At 51.9% G+C, this 21,571-nt stretch overlaps 11 protein-coding genes across 11 annotated transcripts; 3 read left to right on the plus strand and 8 right to left on the minus strand.

Annotated features, from left to right (window-relative positions):
• Nucleotides 1-510: 510 nt before the first annotated feature.
• BDZ99DRAFT_475616 (uncharacterized protein) lies at nt 511-2,323 on the minus strand (the record flags this gene model as incomplete). The annotated part of the gene is made up of 2 exons (XM_033722000.1): nt 511-2,173; nt 2,301-2,323. 2 exons carry the CDS (start codon nt 2,321-2,323, stop codon nt 511-513), a joined length of 1,686 nt encoding a protein of 561 aa, XP_033577686.1.
• Nucleotides 2,324-3,371: 1,048 nt separating this feature from the next.
• BDZ99DRAFT_519410 (DUF382-domain-containing protein) lies at nt 3,372-5,159 on the minus strand (the record flags this gene model as incomplete). Its single annotated transcript, XM_033725412.1, has 2 exons — nt 3,372-5,024; nt 5,076-5,159. The coding sequence occupies 2 exons, from the start codon at nt 5,157-5,159 to the stop codon at nt 3,372-3,374; spliced, it is 1,737 nt and encodes a 578-aa protein (XP_033577687.1).
• Nucleotides 5,160-5,477: 318 nt separating this feature from the next.
• Nucleotides 5,478-7,228, minus strand: BDZ99DRAFT_462065 (aldo-keto reductase family 1 member C13). The gene is made up of 3 exons (XM_033719754.1): nt 6,942-7,228; nt 6,532-6,812; nt 5,478-6,447 (listed from the first exon to the last, which is right to left on the minus strand). The coding sequence occupies exons 1-3, from the start codon at nt 7,002-7,004 to the stop codon at nt 5,901-5,903; spliced, it is 891 nt and encodes a 296-aa protein (XP_033577688.1). The 5' UTR covers nt 7,005-7,228; the 3' UTR covers nt 5,478-5,900.
• Nucleotides 7,229-7,587: 359 nt separating this feature from the next.
• BDZ99DRAFT_287844 (uncharacterized protein) lies at nt 7,588-8,364 on the minus strand. The gene has a single exon (XM_033714074.1). The coding sequence runs from the start codon at nt 8,252-8,254 to the stop codon at nt 7,661-7,663; it is 594 nt and encodes a 197-aa protein (XP_033577689.1). The 5' UTR covers nt 8,255-8,364; the 3' UTR covers nt 7,588-7,660.
• A 638-nt stretch (nt 8,365-9,002) lies between these two features.
• BDZ99DRAFT_475619 (uncharacterized protein) lies at nt 9,003-9,515 on the minus strand (the record flags this gene model as incomplete). Its single annotated transcript, XM_033722001.1, has 1 exon — nt 9,003-9,515. One exon carries the CDS (start codon nt 9,513-9,515, stop codon nt 9,003-9,005), a length of 513 nt encoding a protein of 170 aa, XP_033577690.1.
• An 816-nt stretch (nt 9,516-10,331) lies between these two features.
• On the plus strand, nt 10,332-10,541 carry BDZ99DRAFT_462068 (uncharacterized protein). The gene has a single exon (XM_033719755.1). It carries the CDS (start codon nt 10,345-10,347, stop codon nt 10,531-10,533), a length of 189 nt encoding a protein of 62 aa, XP_033577691.1. The 5' UTR covers nt 10,332-10,344; the 3' UTR covers nt 10,534-10,541.
• A 1,134-nt stretch (nt 10,542-11,675) lies between these two features.
• Nucleotides 11,676-14,596, minus strand: BDZ99DRAFT_441275 (glucosidase I). The gene is made up of 7 exons (XM_033717760.1): nt 14,268-14,596; nt 13,709-14,176; nt 13,486-13,643; nt 13,391-13,436; nt 12,962-13,340; nt 12,008-12,911; nt 11,676-11,950 (listed from the first exon to the last, which is right to left on the minus strand). The coding sequence occupies exons 1-7, from the start codon at nt 14,515-14,517 to the stop codon at nt 11,705-11,707; spliced, it is 2,451 nt and encodes an 816-aa protein (XP_033577692.1). The 5' UTR covers nt 14,518-14,596; the 3' UTR covers nt 11,676-11,704.
• An 816-nt stretch (nt 14,597-15,412) lies between these two features.
• On the minus strand, nt 15,413-15,622 carry BDZ99DRAFT_385632 (uncharacterized protein; the record flags this gene model as incomplete). The annotated part of the gene is made up of 1 exon (XM_033715442.1): nt 15,413-15,622. One exon carries the CDS (start codon nt 15,620-15,622, stop codon nt 15,413-15,415), a length of 210 nt encoding a protein of 69 aa, XP_033577693.1.
• An 859-nt stretch (nt 15,623-16,481) lies between these two features.
• BDZ99DRAFT_570054 (uncharacterized protein) lies at nt 16,482-17,698 on the minus strand. Its single transcript, XM_033727951.1, has one exon. It carries the CDS (start codon nt 17,614-17,616, stop codon nt 16,624-16,626), a length of 993 nt encoding a protein of 330 aa, XP_033577694.1. The 5' UTR covers nt 17,617-17,698; the 3' UTR covers nt 16,482-16,623.
• Nucleotides 17,699-17,825: 127 nt separating this feature from the next.
• Nucleotides 17,826-19,653, plus strand: BDZ99DRAFT_441282 (short chain dehydrogenase/reductase family protein-like protein). The gene is made up of 5 exons (XM_033717761.1): nt 17,826-18,180; nt 18,247-18,332; nt 18,428-18,592; nt 18,645-18,715; nt 18,769-19,653. Exons 1-5 carry the CDS (start codon nt 17,888-17,890, stop codon nt 19,294-19,296), a joined length of 1,143 nt encoding a protein of 380 aa, XP_033577695.1. The 5' UTR covers nt 17,826-17,887; the 3' UTR covers nt 19,297-19,653.
• A 512-nt stretch (nt 19,654-20,165) lies between these two features.
• BDZ99DRAFT_386582 (uncharacterized protein) lies at nt 20,166-21,052 on the plus strand (the record flags this gene model as incomplete). Its single annotated transcript, XM_033715481.1, has 2 exons — nt 20,166-20,312; nt 20,378-21,052. Coding segments are annotated over 2 exons (822 nt in total), but the record flags the coding sequence as incomplete, so codon positions are not given.
• Nucleotides 21,053-21,571: the final 519 nt, after the last annotated feature.

Consider the following 21,571-nt stretch of genomic DNA (forward strand, 5'->3'; position numbering starts at 1 on the left):
GAAGTTTCGCGAATGACTCGGTCGAACGAACTTTTGTTATCGATAAGCCTTTCGCCGCAATTCACCAGCCTCCAATTTATGATCCAATCAAACTACTCTGTGGAGAACATGCCGTCCAAAGTGGCTCTACAGGTTTACATTGTGTTCAAAATGAAGCGCTCAACCGCTTCTAAGTAAAGACATGATACAGTCCCGGAAGAAAAGGAGAATGATCACTTATTCACTAGTCAATCTGCATTTTGATACCCAAAGGCTTTTTTAGTGGTGGTTGAGCTATCATCAAAGAACCTGCAAGCCATGACTCCAGGCTCCACCGCTCAAAGCACCAAAATGGTCCAATTAATATCGTACAATCTCTCACCAGCCGTCGGACCTTCGCAGACACCTATCCCCTCACCCTCCAGGCCCCGCAATTATGATCAGTAGAGCAACCATAGCTAGCCAAGGCGTTTCACCAGGGGCGAGAATACCTGTGTAGACAGCAGCACCAAGAACCTCCAGACTCGACACCTAGAAGGCAGCACCACCAACATCGTTCTCGCCATTCAATGACTTCAAATGCTGCTCGGCCAGCTCCGCCCTGAGCGTGTTGTTGTCGCACTCGCGCTCGCCTGTTTCCCACTCTCTCAAAGTCTGTCGCTTCTTCGCCTGCTTAATCTCAATTAGTTCACGCAACTTCCGCGCCTCTTCCTCCAGCTTCGAGAGCTTGCTCTTATCGAACAGCTCCGGCGCCAACTTACCCCCATCCACAATCTTCGGCAAGTCGGCGAGATGGTTCTGGAACCGCTGAGTACGTGGGTAGGTCGTAGATGTGCTGTTGCTGGACCCGCGAAACGGTGGAGCGAAAGGCTGAGGACCACCTACGACGCCGCCACCGCGAGGACCAGCTGGTGGGCCAGATGGCGGACCGCTGTTGGGATAGTAAGGAGCACCTCCAGGGCCACCACGGCCTCCAGCCCAGTGGCCTGAGCCACGTCTAGCTGGTGGTGGTCCGCCTCCGTATTCTCGAGGAGCATAATCTCCGGCATAGCCTCCTCTGCCGCCACCTCCGCGCGGACGCATTGGAGGAGCCAACACAGGGTTATGTGCTCGGGGACCAGTAGACATCGAGTTTGAAGAAGGCCCCATGGGAGGCGTCATAGCTGGTGGTCCGTAGTTTCTTGACGCTGGCCTATTCGGAGCTGGACCAGTTGGCGGAGCGCGAGAGAAGCCGTCACCATTGCGGAAGGCCGGGCCGGTGGGAGGCACACCATTTGAGAACTCTCTCTCACGCGGTCCAGTGGGGGGAGACCGTCGTTCACGCACTGGCTCAGATTCGACAGAACGATATGGGGAGCGAGGCGCCGGAGATATTGGCTCCGGCCGACCACGGGGCTCGTCAGGGACCAACGCTACTCTGCTCTGGTGCACTGGAGGAGACGAACGGCGCGAAGTCGCTGCAGATCCGCGACCGGAGGCGTCATTTGTCGGATATGCTTGTCGAACAGGTGATGGCGAGCGTCTCCTCCAAGTATCCGCAGCATAAGGGTCGGCTCGAGGTTCGCGACGAGGGGAGGGCGAGCGACGACGGTAGTCTCGGTTGTCGCGTGGAGGGGGGGAGTATGCTCGACGAGGAGGTCTGAAAGGTAGATCAGTATCGGGAGGATTGGTCGGTAGCCATGTACGCCCTTCGGCGGGTTTCACAGCGTCGAAATCGACGTACGTTGCAGCGCGAGAGCGCGGCTCGTCGTATCTACCACGCGCAGGTGGTGACTCTATCCTCTCTCTCTTGGCGGGTGGTGGCGAGCGCATGCCACGGCTCCGAGCGGGCGAGATGTCTCGTGGACGCTTTAGGGGTAGAGGCGATCGCTCCCTGACAGGACGAGGGGAGCGCCTGTAAGACTCATATTCGCGACGAGGAGGAGATCTGGCCCGGGTATCGTTTCTGTAGTCATCGCGTCTCGGCGAGTATGCACGTCGCATCGGGGATCTCGGCCTCGCTCTCCAACTCTCGCCCCGCGGCGGGCTTCTTGATCTACGGCGGAATCCAGGAGAGCGGCTTCGGGGTCTAGCAGGTCTATTTCCAGGAACATAGGTGTCTGCGACGGGCAAAGGACGCCGAGGAGGTGATCGCGCTCGATAACTGTCGCGTGGCGGAGGCGAGCGACCAGGGCGGTAGGTGTATCTATCGTCTCTGAATACGAGTCAGTCTACCAGCACATGACTTGAGGCGCTGCCAAAGGGTAAAGCGCACAGCAAAGCTTCGTTGCTGGTCTGTCGTGTGGTGACGTTTGGAACGAGTTTGGAAGGGGGAAGCAAACCTTGGATCTCTGTCTCTATCCATGGTGACTGAGCCCTGCGACGGGAAAGCGCGGTGCCCTTATTGATGTCGAGAGTACCCGAGATGGGGGCGACGGCTGAGGGCGGGTGAAGTTATAGATGTTGGAGGTGGTGTTGTCCACTTCGCGAAAGGAAGTTCTAAGGTTTCAACGGCGCGCAGGTCAAGGCTCAAGCGTTGACGAAAACGCGCTAAGCCAGATTCGGCACATATTAGTGGGACCAGTTCCTAAGGTGAGATCTGTCTACGACACGTAGCGTAGATGAGCCAGGTGTAGATGGCGTTGAATGGCATGCCCTGGTGAGATCAGCAGTCAGTGAAGAGGAGGGGCTTGCAGATGTTCAGTTCAGACTGGAGATCCACTGATCGTTGCAATATGTGGTACTTACACACGCAAGCTACTCGAGACCTGCAGACCTTCCAAAACAAAGAGTACGCTAGAATGCCTTGTTAGTAGTAGTCATGCATCCTCATTACATAGGCAGCGTGCCCCAGAAGCACTATCCGATGTCCTATATCTGCTCCGGACTTTTGCAAATGCATCGATCCACTCCAAAGGGCGGCATGCGAGTGTCAGCAAACCAATGTCCTGGTACTGAAGTGGTTGCACGATTGGGTTCATGGCGCTGAGCTGTCTGAGTGTGATGCCCGTAGTCACGGCCCCCGACGGGGAACTCTTCCTAGCATCTTTACACTCATCTCTTATAACATCATCTCCTGACGTGGTACTGTTCCATCGGTTCAAGTTCTAGGGCACTCCAGAGATACTCTTTAAGCACTTCATTTTCCATTTCAATTATCATCTTCCAAAGCTCTCTTCGATAGAGCTTGTTGCACCGTCGACGCTCCGAGGATTGGGATCGCAGTGGCCTATTCCCAAGATCGCATATGGGAAAAAGCCTGGTATCCCTATGCAGACATCCTCCCTAGTGCGCATACCGCTGGTGTGTATACCGCAAGTGTGAATCTCCAAACCCAATATTCTTACAATCACCAAGCCTATCCCTTCGGTTCCTATGCATAGTCCTACGGGAGTCTTTTGCACTCCGGAGCCCTAGCGCCTGCTCCTCCTCTCCGCATCCTTCTTCTGCCTCTTGTGGCTCTCTTCAGCAATCATAGCACTCAAGTCGTCTTGATCGATACCTCCGAACTTCTTCGCTGCCTCTGCCTTGCGTTCAGCCTCGTAACGCTTCTTGAGTGCATCCTTGTCCAGCCTGTCATCTCTTGCCAACGCATCAGGGTCGACCGAGATATCGACATCATCCGCTTTGCGCTTCCTGCCCTTTGGCTCTTCTCCTAGCATAGGGATATTACGAGTTCCCTGCGCACTCTTGAGGTCATATGCACGGTCACCACCAAAGAAACCCTGGGCTCGGATGCTGTGCTCAGGGAGGACTTGATAGGCGCTACGAGGTGCCGTCGAGTCTTCCGTTTCGGTACCTCTACGCTGCTTGCGTAGTGTGAACTCACCAGCAATGCTCTCAGCAGCGAATTCGGATGGGGCAGTAGAAGCAATGCCACTTGGAGTAGCGAGTCCGTTTAGAGTCTGCAGACCATCGCCCGCGCCGCCTTCGTCCTCTGCATCTTCATCGTCCGAGTCTGCTTCTTCTTCTTCCTCCTCCTGTTCATCGTCTGAGTCGCCCACTCCCGGAGCAAGCAGTTCACCCCAGATTGTCTTCTCCACAGGCTCACCAGAACGCAGTTTCTGTTGTTGCGGTTCGACAAGGCCAAGGATATCGCCTCCGTACTTCGGCATATTGGTGAATTGGTCAACCGGCGGTTTACCGTATCCGCCAGGTTGAAATCCCCATTGTTGACCAGGCGGTGGAGCTGCGTTCAGACCAGGAATCTTTAGAGTGGGATATGACGGCGGCGGCCCATGTTGCTGTTGGGCGATCAGCCATGGCGGTGGGTAACCCGGCTGCATGCCAAGCGCGTCTTTCAGCTCTTCACTCAGCTCACCAGGTCGCATGTTCTTCAAGTTTGTCTCGTACTCCTTGCCTTCGTAGTAGACCTCGCCGTACCGCGTCATTTCTGGCTTCGTCTGGCGTAGGAAGAAGGCGTCTTGGAGTTTTTGGTAGTCAATGTCCAACTTGCCCATCTTTGGCTGGACCCGTTCTCGTGCCTTTTGCTTCAACGAAGCATCCTGCTGCTTTTCGAGAATTGCATCTCGCATCTCAGCAATGCCCGTCTCCAGAATGAACTTGGGAAGAGCAAAAGGAGGCTTCTCTATGCCCCGCTTTGAGGACAGATACTCGCGCTTGAGTGACCAATGGCTAGGGACAGGTACAACGTTCCGTTGGGACTTGATGGCGACGAGGAGTCGAGGATCTGGAGCGGAAGTATCGGTCCACTCGACCAGCTCGGGCTTGTCGACGATGGCTTTCAGTTCAGCAATCGACAGTTTGTTCAGCGCCTTCCTCGCCTTTTTTGACAGCTTGACCTCTGTCTGCTGCTCCTGCTCCTCATCCTGTATCTCGTCGTCATCGTCACCATAGTAGATCTGTGGCTTCTCCGCCTCCTTTGACTTCTCCTCGATAGCAACGTTGTCGAACTTCTCTAGAGTGTCCTTGAATTGTTGGTAAACTGGGTCCTCAGGGTCGAAATCGATGAGGGCAAGGTAAGCGTTCTCGGTATCGGTCGCGTCGTTGGAGCCTTCCGGTACTGGGGCCTCATCAACAACCTCTGGTGCTGGAGTCGGTGTCGCCTGTGTTTGCGTAAACCCCCATCTACTCGATAGACAGAGAGATGCACTTACTGCAACTTCGGCCTTCTTCTCCTTCTTCAAGGCCCGACGTCTCGCATTCTTGGACGCGGCCTTCTTCACCACACTGGTCGACATTGTCGCAAGCTAATCGTAATGGCGCGATTCAGCCTGAATACCAGTGTAGACTGGTCGCTCCAGACTTGCGCAAGGCCTTATTCGGAGTATGTTGTCGAGGATGTTGTTCGAAGGAGCAGGGGAGGTTGAAGATGTTGCGAACCGCGGAAAGTGGCGACGCTCCGAGGTTTCCCCGGGTGGGCTTGGCAGGCACGCTAGGCGGAAAAGAAGCGGTGAATAAAGTGGCAGCTCAACACCGTCTGAGGTGGCTCGGACAGCTATCAGGCGCGCCAAAGCTGGCATTTTATGAGTGACAATAACATACCAGAGAATCTCAAACGCAGGTAAACAACTGTACACAAGCACAGAAATAGTGCGTACATCAAAAATAGGAATCTCTAACCCAGAACCACGAAACCGTGGACTGCCAGATTCGGTTTAAAGGAGCCTGACCATCATCAAACACGCTTACGCTTGTCTGCCACAGCTTAGAGTGCTTCAGCGACTTTGGAAATAGACCAAGGTGAAGAGCTTCCATCACCCGTAACTGCGTTGAAGCACCCTAAGCAGTGGTATACATGTGTACACGCCGACGGCGGTGTGGTGGCTTGTTCGAACTATGAGTGCTACTTCTTTTATGCCCTGTGTCCTAAGAGTTTGTCCAAAATATGGAGCAAGATCTTAAGTTCAAAGCAGCATGTTATATCAAGTGTCCTTCAATAGCTTCACGTAATGGAAGACAGTCTACACCATGAAACATGCTCAAGACCGATCGCTCTCCTCAAACTTGTCGTTCCAAAAGCCCCTAAAGTGCTTCTCCTCCCCCTTCTCCTTGATTTCCTTAATCTCCACTGGCGTCAGCTTGAATGTAGCCGCCCTCAAGTAGTCCGAAAGACGCTGTTCCTTCGAACTCGTCGTGATCGCCACAATATCCTGATCAATCGCCCACCTCAAGAGCACCTCCCCTTCACTAACCGCGTACTTCTTCGCCAATGCCGCCAGGTACCCATCAATTGGGCCCGGCTTCGCTTTTGTTATTGGAGTAAGCGGCCCATACGCGGATGTCGCGATGCCATGCTGCTTGTGGAAGTTCAAGAGCTCTGTGTGCTGCAGGTAGGGGTGGAACTCGATCTGGTTGATAGCCGGGACGACCTTAGCTGTTTTAAGCGTAGCTTCAAGGTGCGGGACGAGGTAGTTGGAGACGCCGATAGATTTGGCGAGACCAGCAGCTTGAACCTTTTCCAAGGTTGCCCAGGCGGATTGGAGCTCGGCGTCGGATTTGGCGAAGAAGGGAGAGTGAATGAGATATCTGTGGCTTGAGTGTTAGAAGACATATACCAAGCTAAGCTGGTGGACGTTCATAGAAGGTATGTACGGAGAAGTGGATGCTTACAGATCCACGTAGTCCAGTTGCAGCTTTTTCAAGCTGTTCTTTATGGCACCTTCGATGTCCGCAATGTTGACAATCACCTTCGTTGTGATGTATAACTTCTCTCGTGGGACGCCGCTCTCTTTAATCGCGAGGCCGAGCTCCGGCTCTGTCTTGTAGACCTCTGCACCGTCGAGATGAGTATATCCGAGCTTGATCGCCGTCTTGATGCTCTCAACCAATGCGCGGTCGATCTTGGATTCTTCGCCAGTCTTGTACCACGCCGTGCCGGTGCCATAACTTAGCTATTCCAATAGAGTTCGGTTAGCCTTCCGCGAGACCTAAATGTCTTTGGAACAGCACGAGAAGAGCCTGTGGCAATGCTCGAAGCGCGGTTTCTTGGGGCAAGAAGAGGAGAAAGGGATTAAACGAACCACTGGAATTGAAGTCCCATCGTTCAGCTTCAGTGCCGGGATCGGGGTGTGGATGTTTGCCATTCTTGCAGATAAGCTGAAGCTCTTCGGCTTGAGCTTGGTAGGTACTGGTGGCCCGAAGATTTGAGAAATGCCCAATTGCTTTGGAGAGAAAAAGAGGATAGGTCGAGCAGCTTTGAGCATACAGTTCGGGAAGGCAAAGTAAGAGGCTATGTCTTGAGTCTTACCAATCCGATTGACGCCATCAAAATACCGTAGCACGAAGGTGGGGTGAAGCTGTCGTGGTGGGGTCGCTAATGACGTTATCCGAGGATATCTCCAGCGAACAGATACAGTTCCTTACAGAGCGCCCAACTTACCTCTTCGGCCACGGTTGCGGTTGATATGGATCTAGAAGAAAAGACGAGAACCCGAGACACCGAGATGCGCCTGAAGGCAGCATCTTTGCCAATGCTGATCGATACACATGGGCACATTCACAGGGTCAGTAACGATATCAGACAGAGACAAGATCACAAGAAGAACAGACAACTTGGAAAGCTCCTCTGGAATACATCTCTCGAGTGTATTTGAAACATATGCAAACTTTTCCTAGCCCTTCTCTCAACTCGTCCAGCTTTGCCTAAGCTTCTATCTCATACCACTGCTTTCGTCCAGAGGTCTTTCACACCGTAGTCTTTGTCTCAGGACTCCCATGCGCGATGCGGCATTCGTCCGACCTACCAACGTTTCTCAGTTTCACTTTCCCGGCCGTCGCGACGACTAATTTTGAAACCAAGTTTGGAAACCTCAGTGCAGGCCTTCTGTTCTTCTTCCATCTGGTTCAACTTGTCCTGCAGATCTTGAAGCTTCTCGTCATTGGCCCCATTGAGCAGAGTCTTGTAATCGCCGGTCATGAGAAGGGAGAATTCTTCGTTCTTAAGCAGGGTGTGGTAAATGTCGCCCATGACCAGGGGGTTGTAATCGTCGCTCTCGAGTAGGGTGTCGTAATCGTCACTCATGAGCAAGGTGTAGTAATTCTTGTTTATCTTCTCCAGCTTCTCATCGAGCTCCTTGCACCTCTTCCCATATCTATTCTCTTGCTCCTTCTCATACTCCTTGTCATACCTCTTCTCACACCCCGTAGTTCCACACTCGGGATCCGTGAGCTTGATAACCCCACGGTACCGGTCCTTGTAGCCGGCAATCGTGATCATAGCAACAGAAGCAAGCACTAATAGCGCCCAGACGAACACGATGCAGCTATTAAGGATACTCTTGACAATATTTTCCCCCGAGATTGCGTATAAGCCCGTAGTGATGATGTGGCCCATGAATGTGATCCAGCGAAGGCGTGGTCGGCAGGCGAAAGCTACTTCCACGGTAGACACACTCAGGGTGAGAGCATCTAAGATCAAGAAGGCGAGGGCGAAGAAAAGCTCCAAGAGGAGTAACGGGGGGAAGAGGATGAGGAAGAGGATTATGGAGATGGCCAGGGTGATTTTGAGGAATGCGAGAAAGGCGATCCCGACAACGGGGAGCTGATCTCGAGGGCTCAAAAAGGCGAGTGACTGGTCGAGGAACCCCTTGGGTGCCAAAAGGAATTTGGGTGGTAAACGGTAGTGGCGCCATTATGCGAAGTGATGAGGAAGTCAGGATGTGGTGGCAGCTCGGAACGTAGAGGTTTGTGTGAAAAGTAGTGGAAAGGTTTTGCACTTGGGCTTTTGTACTGATCGAGGTCTTGTGGGCATGTCATGGGGGGTTACGACCATGGTTCACACCTTTCGGTGCCGATTGACCGCTACGGCAAAAGCGGAGATTCTCATCGTAGCTCATAATTGAGTGAAGTACGTATCCGTGGTTCACACCCTTCGATACCAGTTGACCACTACAGCAAAAGCGGAGATTCTCATCGCACCTTTCCATTGAATAAAACACACGTATAACTCCTCGTCTTATTCTTCCTCTATCTAGCCTTGTATGAAGCCCTCCATCCTTGCTGGTCTATCCATTTCCGCCTTCTATCCTGACAGCATCCTTTCTCTTTCCTCTACTAATCCGTGCCGTACGCGCTTCTCAACCTCACACACTCTTCCGCCTCCCATACCTGTCTCGCCTTCCATACCTCCCCCACCTCTCTTCCCCACAATCCCACTCCTCCGCACTCCCACCGCACCGCTTAAACCCCACCGGCTTACCACTAACCGCAACAACCAGGTTCACAACTAACCAACACAGAATCCCAAAAGTCCAGAAGCCCACAAGAATCATCCCAGCGATAGCTCCAACACTAAGAGCACTCTTCAAGACGGCCATACGCAGCGAAGCCACTTCTTTCCGCTCAATGTTCTGCATCGCGTACAAGAATGTACCGACCACGTTGCAGACGCAGAGAAAAATGGAGCCGAATCCCGTGGCGATGAGCGCTGCTTCAGCGGCATCGGAGCAATATACGAAGATTTGGCGGAACGTCATTAGGAGGAAGACGAAGAGAATTTCGATGAGGATTGCGAGGGCAAGGGCCCATAGGGCGATGTAGGTGGTGATTTTGAGGGCGATATTGAAGGCCGGGATGAGGAGATCGGGCGATGCCATGCCAGACGACGGTCGACCGTAGTGTTAGTTTGAAGGATGGCGGTGGTGATGGTGATGTGATGGTGAGTGCTGAAGAGGATCTAGTCGAGGACACGTTAGGTCACTGGTCTTCAGGGAAAGGGTCTATTCTCTTCTTCGGTATTGGCTGGCCAGTATTGTTCTCGTCTCATCTAATTCACACAGAATCACCATCACGCCTCAGGATACTTGGTCATAAATTTGTGCATAGTCATTCGACACTGCTTAAGGGGCTCTGAAGTAACTTAAGAGATCCGAACCAGGTTGAATTGCGAGGCCACCCCCGACACCAGTAAGGAATTTTACACAGACTGGAGCTATATCCACCAGTCCCGACCCAAGTCTATGCTTCGAATCACCACAAGTAGCAGCGAGAGAGTACATACAGGCTCTTTGACAAGGCACTGTACGTCGTACATACAAGCCCCCTCTCCGCTAACCCCTTACCCAACCCTCCCCACTTCGCACCCTTCCCAAAAGCTTCCCAGCTTCCTCGATCCTCCGCGGCCTACTTTCCTTACTTCTTTCCCCCACATGCACACTTCTTCCCCTGCTCCCCAAAAACCACCCACCGCATCCAACCCAGCCCCTCAATCAGCGCCCCCGCCATCGCAAAAACCGCCCCTTGCACAACCCCAATCACGGTAAAACTATGAACCGCTCTGACCGAAGCCGGCTGCCCTTCGAGCTCGCCCCTAAATTCACGACCATTCACATCCACCATACTGAGAAAGTGCGCAAAAAGAACGCCCCAGACGAACAGGACACTAACGAGTTCCCGCCCCCAATCCTCTGAGTTCCCGAAGAGTCGATGCCAAATTTTGCGAATGGTGGGATGGATAGGAGCGATCAGGATGACGGTGGTGGCGGTGACGGCGATGATGTCCGAAGCGATGGAGGCGCCGAGGGCGAGGGCGGAAGCGAGGAGGGTGACGGGGTCCAGTTTGAAGGACTTATGGGAGAGGGTAGCGCACGATACGGGAGTGTTGATATGGGGTAGTGAAGAGGTCGTTGTCAACGAAGTGGAAGTGAGAATGACGCGTGGTAAAAGGAGTATATTCTGACTCGAAACGTAGATATGAGATGTGGCCTCGAGATATATTTTCTGGACAACCAGTGGAAAATCTCTCCCTCTTACTACAATCTTGCCACTTCTCGGAAACTTCCCTTCATATCCAAAAATATCTACCTATACCATATCTGCTATATCTTCCTCCCCTAAAAAAAAAAAATTCCAATGTGTAGACTATATCCTACGTCTCTCAGCGTCCCCTCCCCTTCCCCTCCCTCCCTTCAAGTCCCCCCCAACCTCCCTTTGACATAAAGCGCTACTCTACGCATTCAAATGAACCCTCCCCAAGCTCGCATATACTTGCCCAGCACTGCTTTCAGCCCTCTACTACATCCCCAATAGTCCCAAAGCCGCGGTCTTCGCACCCCTCGGATAGCGCTGGGCGCTACCTGCTACGCTTTCCCTATAACCTCATCGCGTCCATTCGACAAGAATCTCTTCCATCATTCAGCTAACTCCACATATACACGCCCACCCGGCGAGCATCCCCCCTCCCACAAGACCTCCCAGCACGCACCAATCCACCAAACCTACCAAACACAAGCCCTCCCCCACATCCAGCCCACCTAGGTCCTCGCCTCACTCTGAAAAACGCCCCGAGCCGAAACTAGGATACACTCCGTCCTCCGCTACTCTTTCAGTATTCCCAAGGCGCAGTTGATTAGGAAGAGAGACTGCCCATCGTGTCAATACGAGTCCTAAAGTCTAAGAGTCTTACTCGGGCCCTATATCATACCCATATAGTTTTCATGATATAGTATTCGTGCCCCATAGACTATCTATAAAGATATCGTATCCTCAGCTCTCAAGTTCATGATTCTTCTAAGCCTGGTCAAGCCCCCCTCCTTGCGCCTACGCATTCAAGTCTCGCCCAGGGTGTCCCAGGCAGCGTTAGGCGTGTTTCAGGTTGGCTAGCTTGTCGTATCAATCGAACACGCGGTGCAATATCAGTTGTATTAAACTGGAAACCGGTCGTGCGAAGTGCGCGCTTGACCTGTCACTATAGGTGTGCTGAAACTCCCAAGAAAGTTCAAACTCTTGAAATATATGAGCATTGTTTCTAACTTATCCTCGCTCTAAGCAATGTACTGAAACCTTTCTACAACTCGTCCTTCTCCCGCGTCTGGCTGCCAAGATCAGGCATAGCCATAATCTTGACGACCAAACTTGTCCAGCCAGTGAAATGCTGTGTCCTCTGACCCTTCCCGGTCTCAGGATTATACTGCTCCCACGCGAATCCCGTCTCCTTCCAGGACTCGTACACGGTATCTACAAGGTTCTCGCGGAGCTCCGTGTATATCTTCCGCGCGCGCTTTTGGTGTGGCCCCGCGGCTTGCGCGAGGTCCTGTGAATCAGCAATTAGCATTCAGTTTGAGTAGCCCAACCGCTCCAGGAAACATACCAGCAATTGCTTCACAGCCAAAAAATTCATGTTCATCCAGATAGGACCTCTCCAATAGTTTTCGCCAGTCCCGTAAAGCTCGTCGCTCTTGCTCAAACTCCTCAATCCGTATTCAGACCAGAGCTCTTCTGGGTCGTGAATCAGATCAAGAATAGCCCCCAATCTTGGGCTGTCAGGTGGCAATAGACCTGTCAAGAACGGGAATATGGAGATGTAGCCTTTGTGGCATACGTGCACACTCTCTTCATAGTCGTCAATCGTTGCATCGCAATATGTCTTTTCCTTGTCGTCCCAATGAAGGTCATCGATATTGCGAATGATGGCCTCCTCGTAGCCTGAGATCTCAGTGACATCGTCTGCATAGCCCAGTATGGTAGCTATACGCTTCAAGCTACGGATCATCATTCCCACCCAGCTGATCAAGTCAACGTGCAGTTCGCCAGGATGAGGAGGTTGAGCGCGAGGGTAGTCGTCTAAACCGGAGGTCAGAATGTGCTGTGGAGTGCGGCCACGCCAGCGATAGCCTTCCTTGGTGGAGAACGCTTCTCGGTCGTAGGATTTGATGTCCCCTGCTTGGGTCTTTCGGAACCACTTATACTGGCGCATTAGAAGAGGGTAGAGGTCCCGAAGATATTGAAGCGAGGCCTCGCGATTTGACAGAATCGAAGTGTAAGATCCACTCGGAATGACCTTCTGATCTGTTGGTTTGGCAGATACCAGTGCTTCCAGCTTGTCAGTCAGCGCGGTGAGGACCATGAAAAGGGTCGGTGGATTTGCATAATGAGGGTATTGGACCTGGAACTCCTGCGGTACTTTGCTTCGGGCTTCGGCGCCCAAAATCTGCTCGCGACCAATCCATCCATCCTCATCCATTAGATTGAACCAACTCTTGATAATATCGAGACTAGTTCGTTAGCATTTTGCAAAGTGTTTCTGGGGGGAAAGGAAACTAACGTCAAGTCAGCATCCCAATCGAGCACAGGCAGTAAATGGAAGCCTTCGTCCCAAAGAAATCCTCGGGGAAAGAATGGCCTGGATGGAATGCTGGTGAACAACTCCGATGGGCCTTCGAACTCGGCTACGTTTCTTCCGCGTGCTTCGGCAGCTTCTTCCCAGAAGCCTTCGTTGTCTTCCTCATACTCGGAGGCATAAGAGCGATCTACTCGAGAGTCTCCATAGAAGTAGCCAATGCCCCCGATCAAGTTTGAGAACAGTGATTTGGAGAACTCGTCGTATCTTCCCTTGAGGAAAGGAGCATTAGGCGTGAAGATTTCCGAAAACCGGCTCGAAAAGCTCTTCGTCACCGTCTTGATCCTCTTGGCCAGATCTTCTGCTGGGAAGGGATTAGCTTGACGATACAAATACTCCACTTAGTTGTCTTACAAGTGATTGGTTCAGGTGCAGATGCTGATGAGTAGAGAATGTCAAACTAAAGAGGTGAGCGAGCGCTGCGTTTCTAGACAGAACGGTATCTGTACCTCAAAGGGGCCTTCGAAGACTTTTTGCACCATGTGCAAATTGCCTCTTGCCACCTCATTTGAGATGGTGTAGACCTGGGCTGGCGGCGGCGGATTGTCTTCGCCATATTTGGCAAGCATAGCTTCAATCTGAGTCTTCAGGTGGGCAAAGAGGATAGCTTCACTCCTCGTACGTTATTAGCTAAAGTGCACACTGAAGACACGTAATGCAGTATGGACTCACGTTTCGTCTGCCAAAGAGCATCCTCTGGCAATTGGAAGCTATGCACAAACGTGCGATCCAAAGGCTGTTCATCGTAGCTCGGATGGCCTGGAGGCGGATGCTCTCCACTCCCCTCCGTAATCTTTATGTCGAAATCTCCAAGCTCTATTGTCTGGCCCTTGAGTTTCACATCACCATCGAATCCCGTATCCTCTCCGTCGTCGACCACCTCTAAGCTTCCTAGCCCTTCCAGAGACGCATACCATACCACGGTTGTTTTCAGATTGGGAGAGGCATCAGCACGAGGAGTTCCTTTGATTCGCACAGCCCAATTTCCTCCGTGTGCTCCTCCGGGGACTTTCACGAATTCGGTAGTCAGGTCGAGTCGATTGGAAGGGTCGTGGATGGTCTGGCGGCCGCCGGTTCGTACGTCATACTCGTCCCAGCCGTAGCCATCAAGTTCATGCTGTTCGCAGGTGTGTCTGAAGTCTGAAAAGAAGCAAAGATGACAAGGTCAGCCGGGAAAGTCCAATTGGAGTGGAAAAACAAGCTGTCGTCTCGAAACCCAGAACCAACGTACTGTGCTGTACGCTCTGATAATCTTCCACTCGTGCCCAAAGTAGTCCTGTCATAAGACTCTTTGGAATACGCGGACGGACTCCAAAGTATAGATTCGGTCTGTAGGGCCCCCATAACAGCGAATCGTTGGACGCTTTCTCGATCTCGAGGACCGTCGACGCGGAGGCTTCGGCGTATATAGCGGGTAATTGGGCCAGTAAAAGAGCACCAACAAGGACGATGTAAAGAGGCCATCGTAATAAGGGCTCCATGATATGTTTTGGGAGTGGGGGAAGCTCCGGGGCTGGCGTTGGAGCTTCCTGGTGAGATTGGGAATTTTGGTGGTGGGGTTGCGGCGAGAGAACACGTTTCGGGGGTGCGCGTACGAAGTACATCACAGTATTTATAGGTTTCAAACACGAGATCATCACGTTAAAGCAGTTCATGTTAATTCCATAGGGTTTATTAAGTACCACATTCAAGTACCAAAGTGCATTGTCCCCTGCATTTGAGCCCATGTTCCACAGTATTACGCGTATTCCCTTGCCCGTATGAAAACTATCAAGATTAGCAAAACCGGGAGCAACCAACAAAACAGCATTCTCACCAACGATTCCTCCGTATCAGATGAAGTAGCATACCCAGCTTTTGATCTTTCGAAGACTGCCCTGGATGTAGCATTTGTCCATCGGTGTCGCAGCATACGGATGCAGCCTTTCATGACCTCGAAAACGCAAGTAAGTTGTGTGCAAAGCAGAAGCAGTGTTGGAATCGCCAATCGTCGGTCGTGTGTCGTCAGTTGCCAGTCCAGGGAACAGCCACTTGCCAATTGCCAGCCATTCTCCAGCCATTCTCCAGCCATTCTCCAGCCATTCTCCAACCAAACTCCCGCCAGTTACCAGTTCATACCAGCCACCATAACAGCAAATCGCCAGAAATCAAAAGCAAAACACGCCGAGCGCCACCAGATGCACACCCACGTACCGTCTGAGCAAGTCTTTGGCAATCCGCATCCGGTGAGTCTGTATAGCTTCGTAGTTCTGCATGCAGGAGTTCAGAATATTGCCGTGAACCCGATCGGAGGCAGATGGTATCTCAACCGCGACTAGCGACTAGGGTATTCAGTCAATAAGTGTGCCTTTAATGGAATTGGAGGGCTGAGTCTCTTTACCCGGGGCTGAGCGGCCTGTTGAAACCACCAGTGCGGTTCATGTACTGTCGGGCCTTGATGACGGTCTCCCTTCTGACACCATACAGTCTCTCGTTTCCAGGCACCTTCGTGTTCTTGGTCGTCTTGAATCCAGCAAAGCCCATGACCTTCTGCATGTACTGGGCCTGTGCTTCGACGTCGTCAAGGCCTGGTGAGTCGATATCCATCTTTTCCACCTTGATTGGAACCTGGGACTGAAGGGCGGCGGCCTTGCTGGATGGCTTGCGAGGCGGAGATGATGCACGACCACGGGGTCCTCGCGGCGGAGATCGGTTGCGCGCACCGCTCCTCGCATCTCTGCCCGGCGGCGTGAGGGATCTGCCACGTCGACCACCTCGTCGGCCTCCTCGACCTGGGCTGCGGCTGCGCTCCCTCCGCTGGTTGTCGCGTCCACCTCTGTCGTCACGTCGGTCGCCACCGCGTCCACCTCTATCGTCACGTCGGTCGCCATCGCGCACTCCGTTCTTCGCATCAACCTTGTTGCCACGGTCGTTGATGTCCGGGCGAGAACGCTTGGTCGGAGGCTCTGCCATATGTCCTACTCCCACTGCTTTGGCTGGAGCGGAGGGTGGCGGAGTGAGGTCTGCGGCTTTGCGCTTGCCGAGATTCGAAGCCAGGGCGTTGGTCTCTTGGGGTTTCTCGTAGGGCGGGGTGGGCAGTCCAGCTGGCGCAGAGGGAAGCTGGTTCGGATCGGCAGAGATCGGATCGTTGGGGTCTGTTGCGGTAGTAGTTGGAGAGCTGCTCTTAGTTTTGACGGGCTTCACAGGTTTGACGAAGCTGTCGGTCGTCAGCTTGATGAACGCCTTGCGAGCCATGGTTGTTAGCGAGCACGTGAGTCGGTTGGTGTGATTGGTGTGAGTAGGTAAGCTGTTAGTGACTGCAGTTCTCCACGAGAGCACGCTCACAATAGTGGAATCGAGCCGCGATCAGTGCCGTGAGTGTAGTTGACAGGTCTCGGGGTGAGAGCAGCGATCGAGAAGGTTTTATTTCAGCTTGTTGTGACATCACTGGAAGGCGCGAGGAAGTCTTGGCAAGTCTTGGCAAAGGTTATAGCGACCATTGCTGGCCCTGTGTACACGCATACCCCCGTGTCGGAGAGACCTAGAAAGTCTATATATTGTTCAGTATGAATAGACCATTGCACTAGGCTTGGTCTCTTCGCCTTCACTCATATTTCATCTTCCTCCTCATCAAAATCGTCCTCTTCTCCCATATCGTAGAGAATCCGTCCACCTTCACCACCTTCACTTTTTTGAGCATCGAAGTATGGAAGCACGACTCCTTCTCGGTCTCTCCTCTGTTTTTCAGTGAGCCCTAGATTGAATGTCGAGTCTATCCCAAGTTCTTCTGCACCATTTCCCCCTTCATTCGCCGGAGTTTGTCGATAGAGGGGGTGATCGTCGAGTAGAGTCGCTATCTCCTTTCCTTTAGAAGCCTGTGACGTGGCACTAGAGTGTGCTAATGATGGTAAGAAGTACCATTCATGGACACCCCGTCCCGATTTGCGCCTATACTCCATTTCCAGGACCACCCCTCTAGGATCGTTGCTCCCTATTCCCTGGACGATCCCTTCAATTTCTTCTGCCAGTCCGAACACAGGTTCCGCAAGGCTGCGGCCTCTTGCGGACTTTTGCGCGAGGACGTGGTGGAGTGAATGTGTTGAGAAAATGGCGGTTGAGAGGTACTTCAATAGTGTAAGTGGATGAGGACCATGTGAAGACTCAAGAGGACGTGACAAAGGTATATCCTGATGATATACGGCCAGCAAGGGCGTGTTCGGAGAGATCAGGGATGACAGAAAGGACGAGAGATTCAGATTTGAGTCTCCAGCGATCCAGTTCAAGGTGTCGAAGACTAAGAGAGTTTTGCCATCTGATGCAGCAGCAGATATCTCCTTTTGAAGAGTTGGAATTGGCTTCCTAATAGCTTGAATGAAGATGTCCACGCCTTCAGGTGCTTTTAGAGTCTCGTAGGAGACGAATAAGACTTTGGTCTTTGACAGTTTGGCCCTCCGGACATACTCCTTGACCAGCGGCCGTGCAGACTGCTCCAGGGAATCGATGACCAAGGTGAAAGGTGAGGAGGCATCCCGCTGATTGAGTAGCTTTGAGATCAGTAGAAGATTGTGCGAACGTCTTTGCTCCAACTGGGCCGGAGCCATCTCGACCTGTACGCAAATAATTTTCCCTGAAGACTACGATCGCATTTAGCGCTCACGATTGCAGATGCAGGCGTTGTTGATGAATGGGTGTTGCTTTGTCGTCTAAATCTGCTGCAAGGACTGTGCGGCTCTAAACCTACCTAGTCGGTGATAGGCAGTTGGTAAATCCAGGGTCTAAAGACCAACCTCATTCGTTCCTCGCAACCATGCCACGACTCGCAGGACTCTCCCCAGCTTGGACGAGGATGCTTCATCTTAAGCTCCCCCGAACATGACACCTCCTCAATCAGCCACTTCTTCTTCAAAACCCCAGCGCCCGCGCTCTCCAAAGTTCCCACCCCACAACGCGCCCCGCGTCTGGTTCATTACGACGGGCACCTCCCCTATTGCAATTGCACTCGCTCGTCAAGTACTCGAACATGGCGACTATGTTGTCGCTGGGGTGCTCCCTATCGAGTTTGAGAAGCATGAGGGGCGAAGCGAGGAGTTTCGGGCATTTTTGGAAGACGTGAAGCGCACAGAGCGGTGGAGAGAAAGACTACGTGTTGTGGGACTGGACGGGAGGTAAGGTTTGGAATAGCAAAAACGGTGTATGAAAGTGTAGACACGGATGCTGATGAGAGAGAGTAGGTCGGTTGGACAATGCCAGGCCGCAATTGCAGAAGCAATCGAAGCATTTGGAAGAGTAGACGTTCTCCTCGGTTGCACAAGCGAAGGTATATATTCCCATCTGGTATTTATAGCTTCAAATTCCAGATTGCATCTTGGAATCCCGAGCGCTGCATTGCTGACTGTCATCTTTGTTCTATAGCGGTGGTCGGCACTGTTGAGGAGCTTGCCCAGTCCTCTCGTACCATTAGTCTCGTCCAAGAGCAATTTGAGACAAACTTCTTTGCGAACGTCAATGTTATCAAAGCCGTCCTACCGAACATGCGACAAGTGCGGAACGGCCATGTCATTATGTTGACTGGAATCAGTTAGTTTGGCTGATATTCCTGTTACGATTCTTTGACTGAATGATCATCTAGCTGCCCATCTAGGCACACCAGGTCTTGGGATGTACTGTTCATCTCAGTGGGCTATAGAGGGATACTGCGATGTAGGTTTTTGTCTATCGCTCTGCTAGGAAAGGGCTCACCCAAATTCATTCAGAGTCTTGCATACGAAATCGCTCCTTTCAATATCAAGATGTCAATCGTTCAGCCGAATATGGAAGTCAACGTACTAACAAACCGAATCACGTCCGTACCGCCTCTTCCACAGTACTCACCAGACGTCAATCCAGCACCGCTCGCCCGCGAGATCCTCTCCGGCATCTTGGACAAGATCGACTTGAGCAATCACCCATACCCCGAAATGTCACCAGGGCAGGAAAAGTCCCCTTCCAGCACAGATATGGATGTCCACATGCCATACACGGGTGATCTTTTGAGTTCTCCGCAGATTACATCCCTGTATCCGCCATTGTCGCAGGCTTTTAAGAGTGCCTTGGTTGCTGAGACCGTGCACGCTCTCACAGCCATCGGCGGCCATGATAACCCCCCCGCAAGGCATATTGTCGGATCGGAGGGCGTTACCAGTGTAAAGGAGAAGCTGAAGACAGTGAGTGAGGAGTTGGAGGACTTCATTGAAGTCAGCGGTGCGGTTGATATTCGAAAAGGGGAGGATGCCGCTTTCTAATTCGTCATAATATCCTGGATCATCCCGAACAACGGCGAAATAGGTTATTCAGGGGCCTTTGAGACCTCTCCAATTTGCGATGGCTAGAACTTTACATCTCATCTAGATTTCTAGTAATGCCCTGAAGCGCCTCAGACAGTGACGAGCCTCGAGCAAGTGTGCACAGGCTTCTGTCCAGGTCCTACGTGATTGACAAGTACGCCTGAGCACGTGACTAACGGCCCTGCAGCAGGTGTCTTAATCGCGGCCTCAAAGATGGCTGCCAGAACGGTGCGCTAGAATGCTAAATATCTCCATGATATCCCCAACGAGGCCCTCATGCCGGGCGTTGGTTGCCGCTGTTCTCACATCGATGGGGAAACATATCTACTGCTGGACAAGTATCTCTGGCTGACATACCGGTCAAGGTTTGCTCAACAAGACGCCTTCTTTATTCAGCCTCAACCCCTCAACTTCGACATATCTTAGCATGTAACTAATGTATCTTTAACTACGATAACAGCACGGATCATGACAAACCTCAAAGTGCAGGAAACGTTATTTTCATTCCGTCGAATTTTTTCGATATCGAAGTTATGCAGGTAGCCAAATGTGCTGCAGTACTCCGGCGGCTATAGCTCGATGATTGGCTGTCATTTTCAGCCTTGCAGCTCCGAGCAGCGCACCTTCGTAGGCTCTAAACCCACTTTTTCCCTTTCCTCACTCTCTCATCATCATAGAACGGCGTCGTCTTGTGCCTTCTCTAGAGCTGTATTTTGTGTTGAGCATTTTCCGGCTATCATGGCTGAACTACAGGCATCGCTGCAGTCTGATCTTCTCCAGTCCTTAGCTGCGTAAGTTATTGGTTTTTATGGGACGAGGCTGTCGTGCTCATCGAAACCACAATCAGTCTCTTCAAGTCTGCAGATTACTCCGATTTCAGAATCATCTGTGGATCTGACACACACAATGTCCACAGGGCAATTGTCTTCCCGCGGTCCGAAGTCTTCGCTGCATCTTTCAGATTTGGTGGCAAGGTAGGTCTCTCCGTAATTTTGTAAGATAGGATTGAGGTTTATACACTAACGGTGTCAAAACTCAGGAAGCTGAAAACGCTGAAATGACATTGCATGATGATGAACCCGAACACGTTAAGGCTTTGGTATACTACTTTTACCATCTGGACTACTCGGTCTCCAATGCAACTCCAAGAGAGCCTATGAGCAACAAAGCGCAGGAGCCTCTCCTCCAAATGGATGCAGCTCCTCCATCGTGGGATGACTTCGACGTCAATACTAGATCGGATTACCAACGACGCCCCATATACCCGCTATTTCCTCATCCACCCACACAACAACTAAGTTACGGTGGATCCAAAAAAACAAAGCGTATTACAAGAGCACGAGAGTCCCAAGACTTCCCAAAACCCTTAGAAGGTTTCCCATGCCTCGTCTTCCATGCGAAGATGTACGCCCTAGCCGACAAATACAACGTCAAGGGTTTGAAGCTCCTCGCGCAGGAGCGATTTACCGCTGCGGTGGAGACTGGCTGGACGCACGAAGAGTTTCCTGCTGCTACTCGCGTCGTTTTTGAGACTACATTGGACACCGACGTGGGTTTGCGGGAGCCTCTGGTGAAAGTTCTCTTGGAGCATTCGGCGCTCCTGGACCAGCCAGAGGTGGAGGCAGTTGTCAAGGATATTCCCGGTCTTGCCTATGACCTCTTGAAGAGACACCGCAGTGGAGACTCGGTGTCGAGGTTGGGAGGACGTTATTGAAATGGGCAATCTCGTCTTTCGACTTTTGTCACACTCTCTCGCTCAGATACATTATTTCGGGTTGCTTTTCCTTCAACGGGATTCTATATTGGTATTTGGGGTTTATTCTCACGACGTCTTCGTACCAAGCCAGATAAATTCAGCGAAGCTGCACCTCGAGGGACAGATTTGTGTGTGACAATGTATATTGTGAGTAGCCTTAACTAACGATGGACTTTGACAAGATCTCGTCGTGGTGGACAGTCCCGAAGTTTATAGGAGCGAGAAGCTAGACTTGAAACAGGCTTAGACTGAGCACGGTATTCTATCCATTACGCAGCAAGCAATATATGGTATTGTTCACAATTTTGGATGATATGGGCGGCTAGCAACATGGCTGCCAGGAAGGTGTTCGCAAGAATGCCAAATGTCTCCACAGAGCCGCCAATGAGGCCCTTATGCCGGGTGTTGACAGCCAATACCCCCACACCATTGGCCACGTAAACATCTACCGCTGAACGAGTATTTCTAGGCAAAATG

Source organism: Mytilinidion resinicola (assembly GCF_010093595.1).
Source record: "Mytilinidion resinicola strain CBS 304.34 unplaced genomic scaffold BDZ99scaffold_8, whole genome shotgun sequence".
Classification (NCBI taxonomy): Eukaryota; Fungi; Ascomycota; class Dothideomycetes; order Mytilinidiales; family Mytilinidiaceae; genus Mytilinidion; species Mytilinidion resinicola.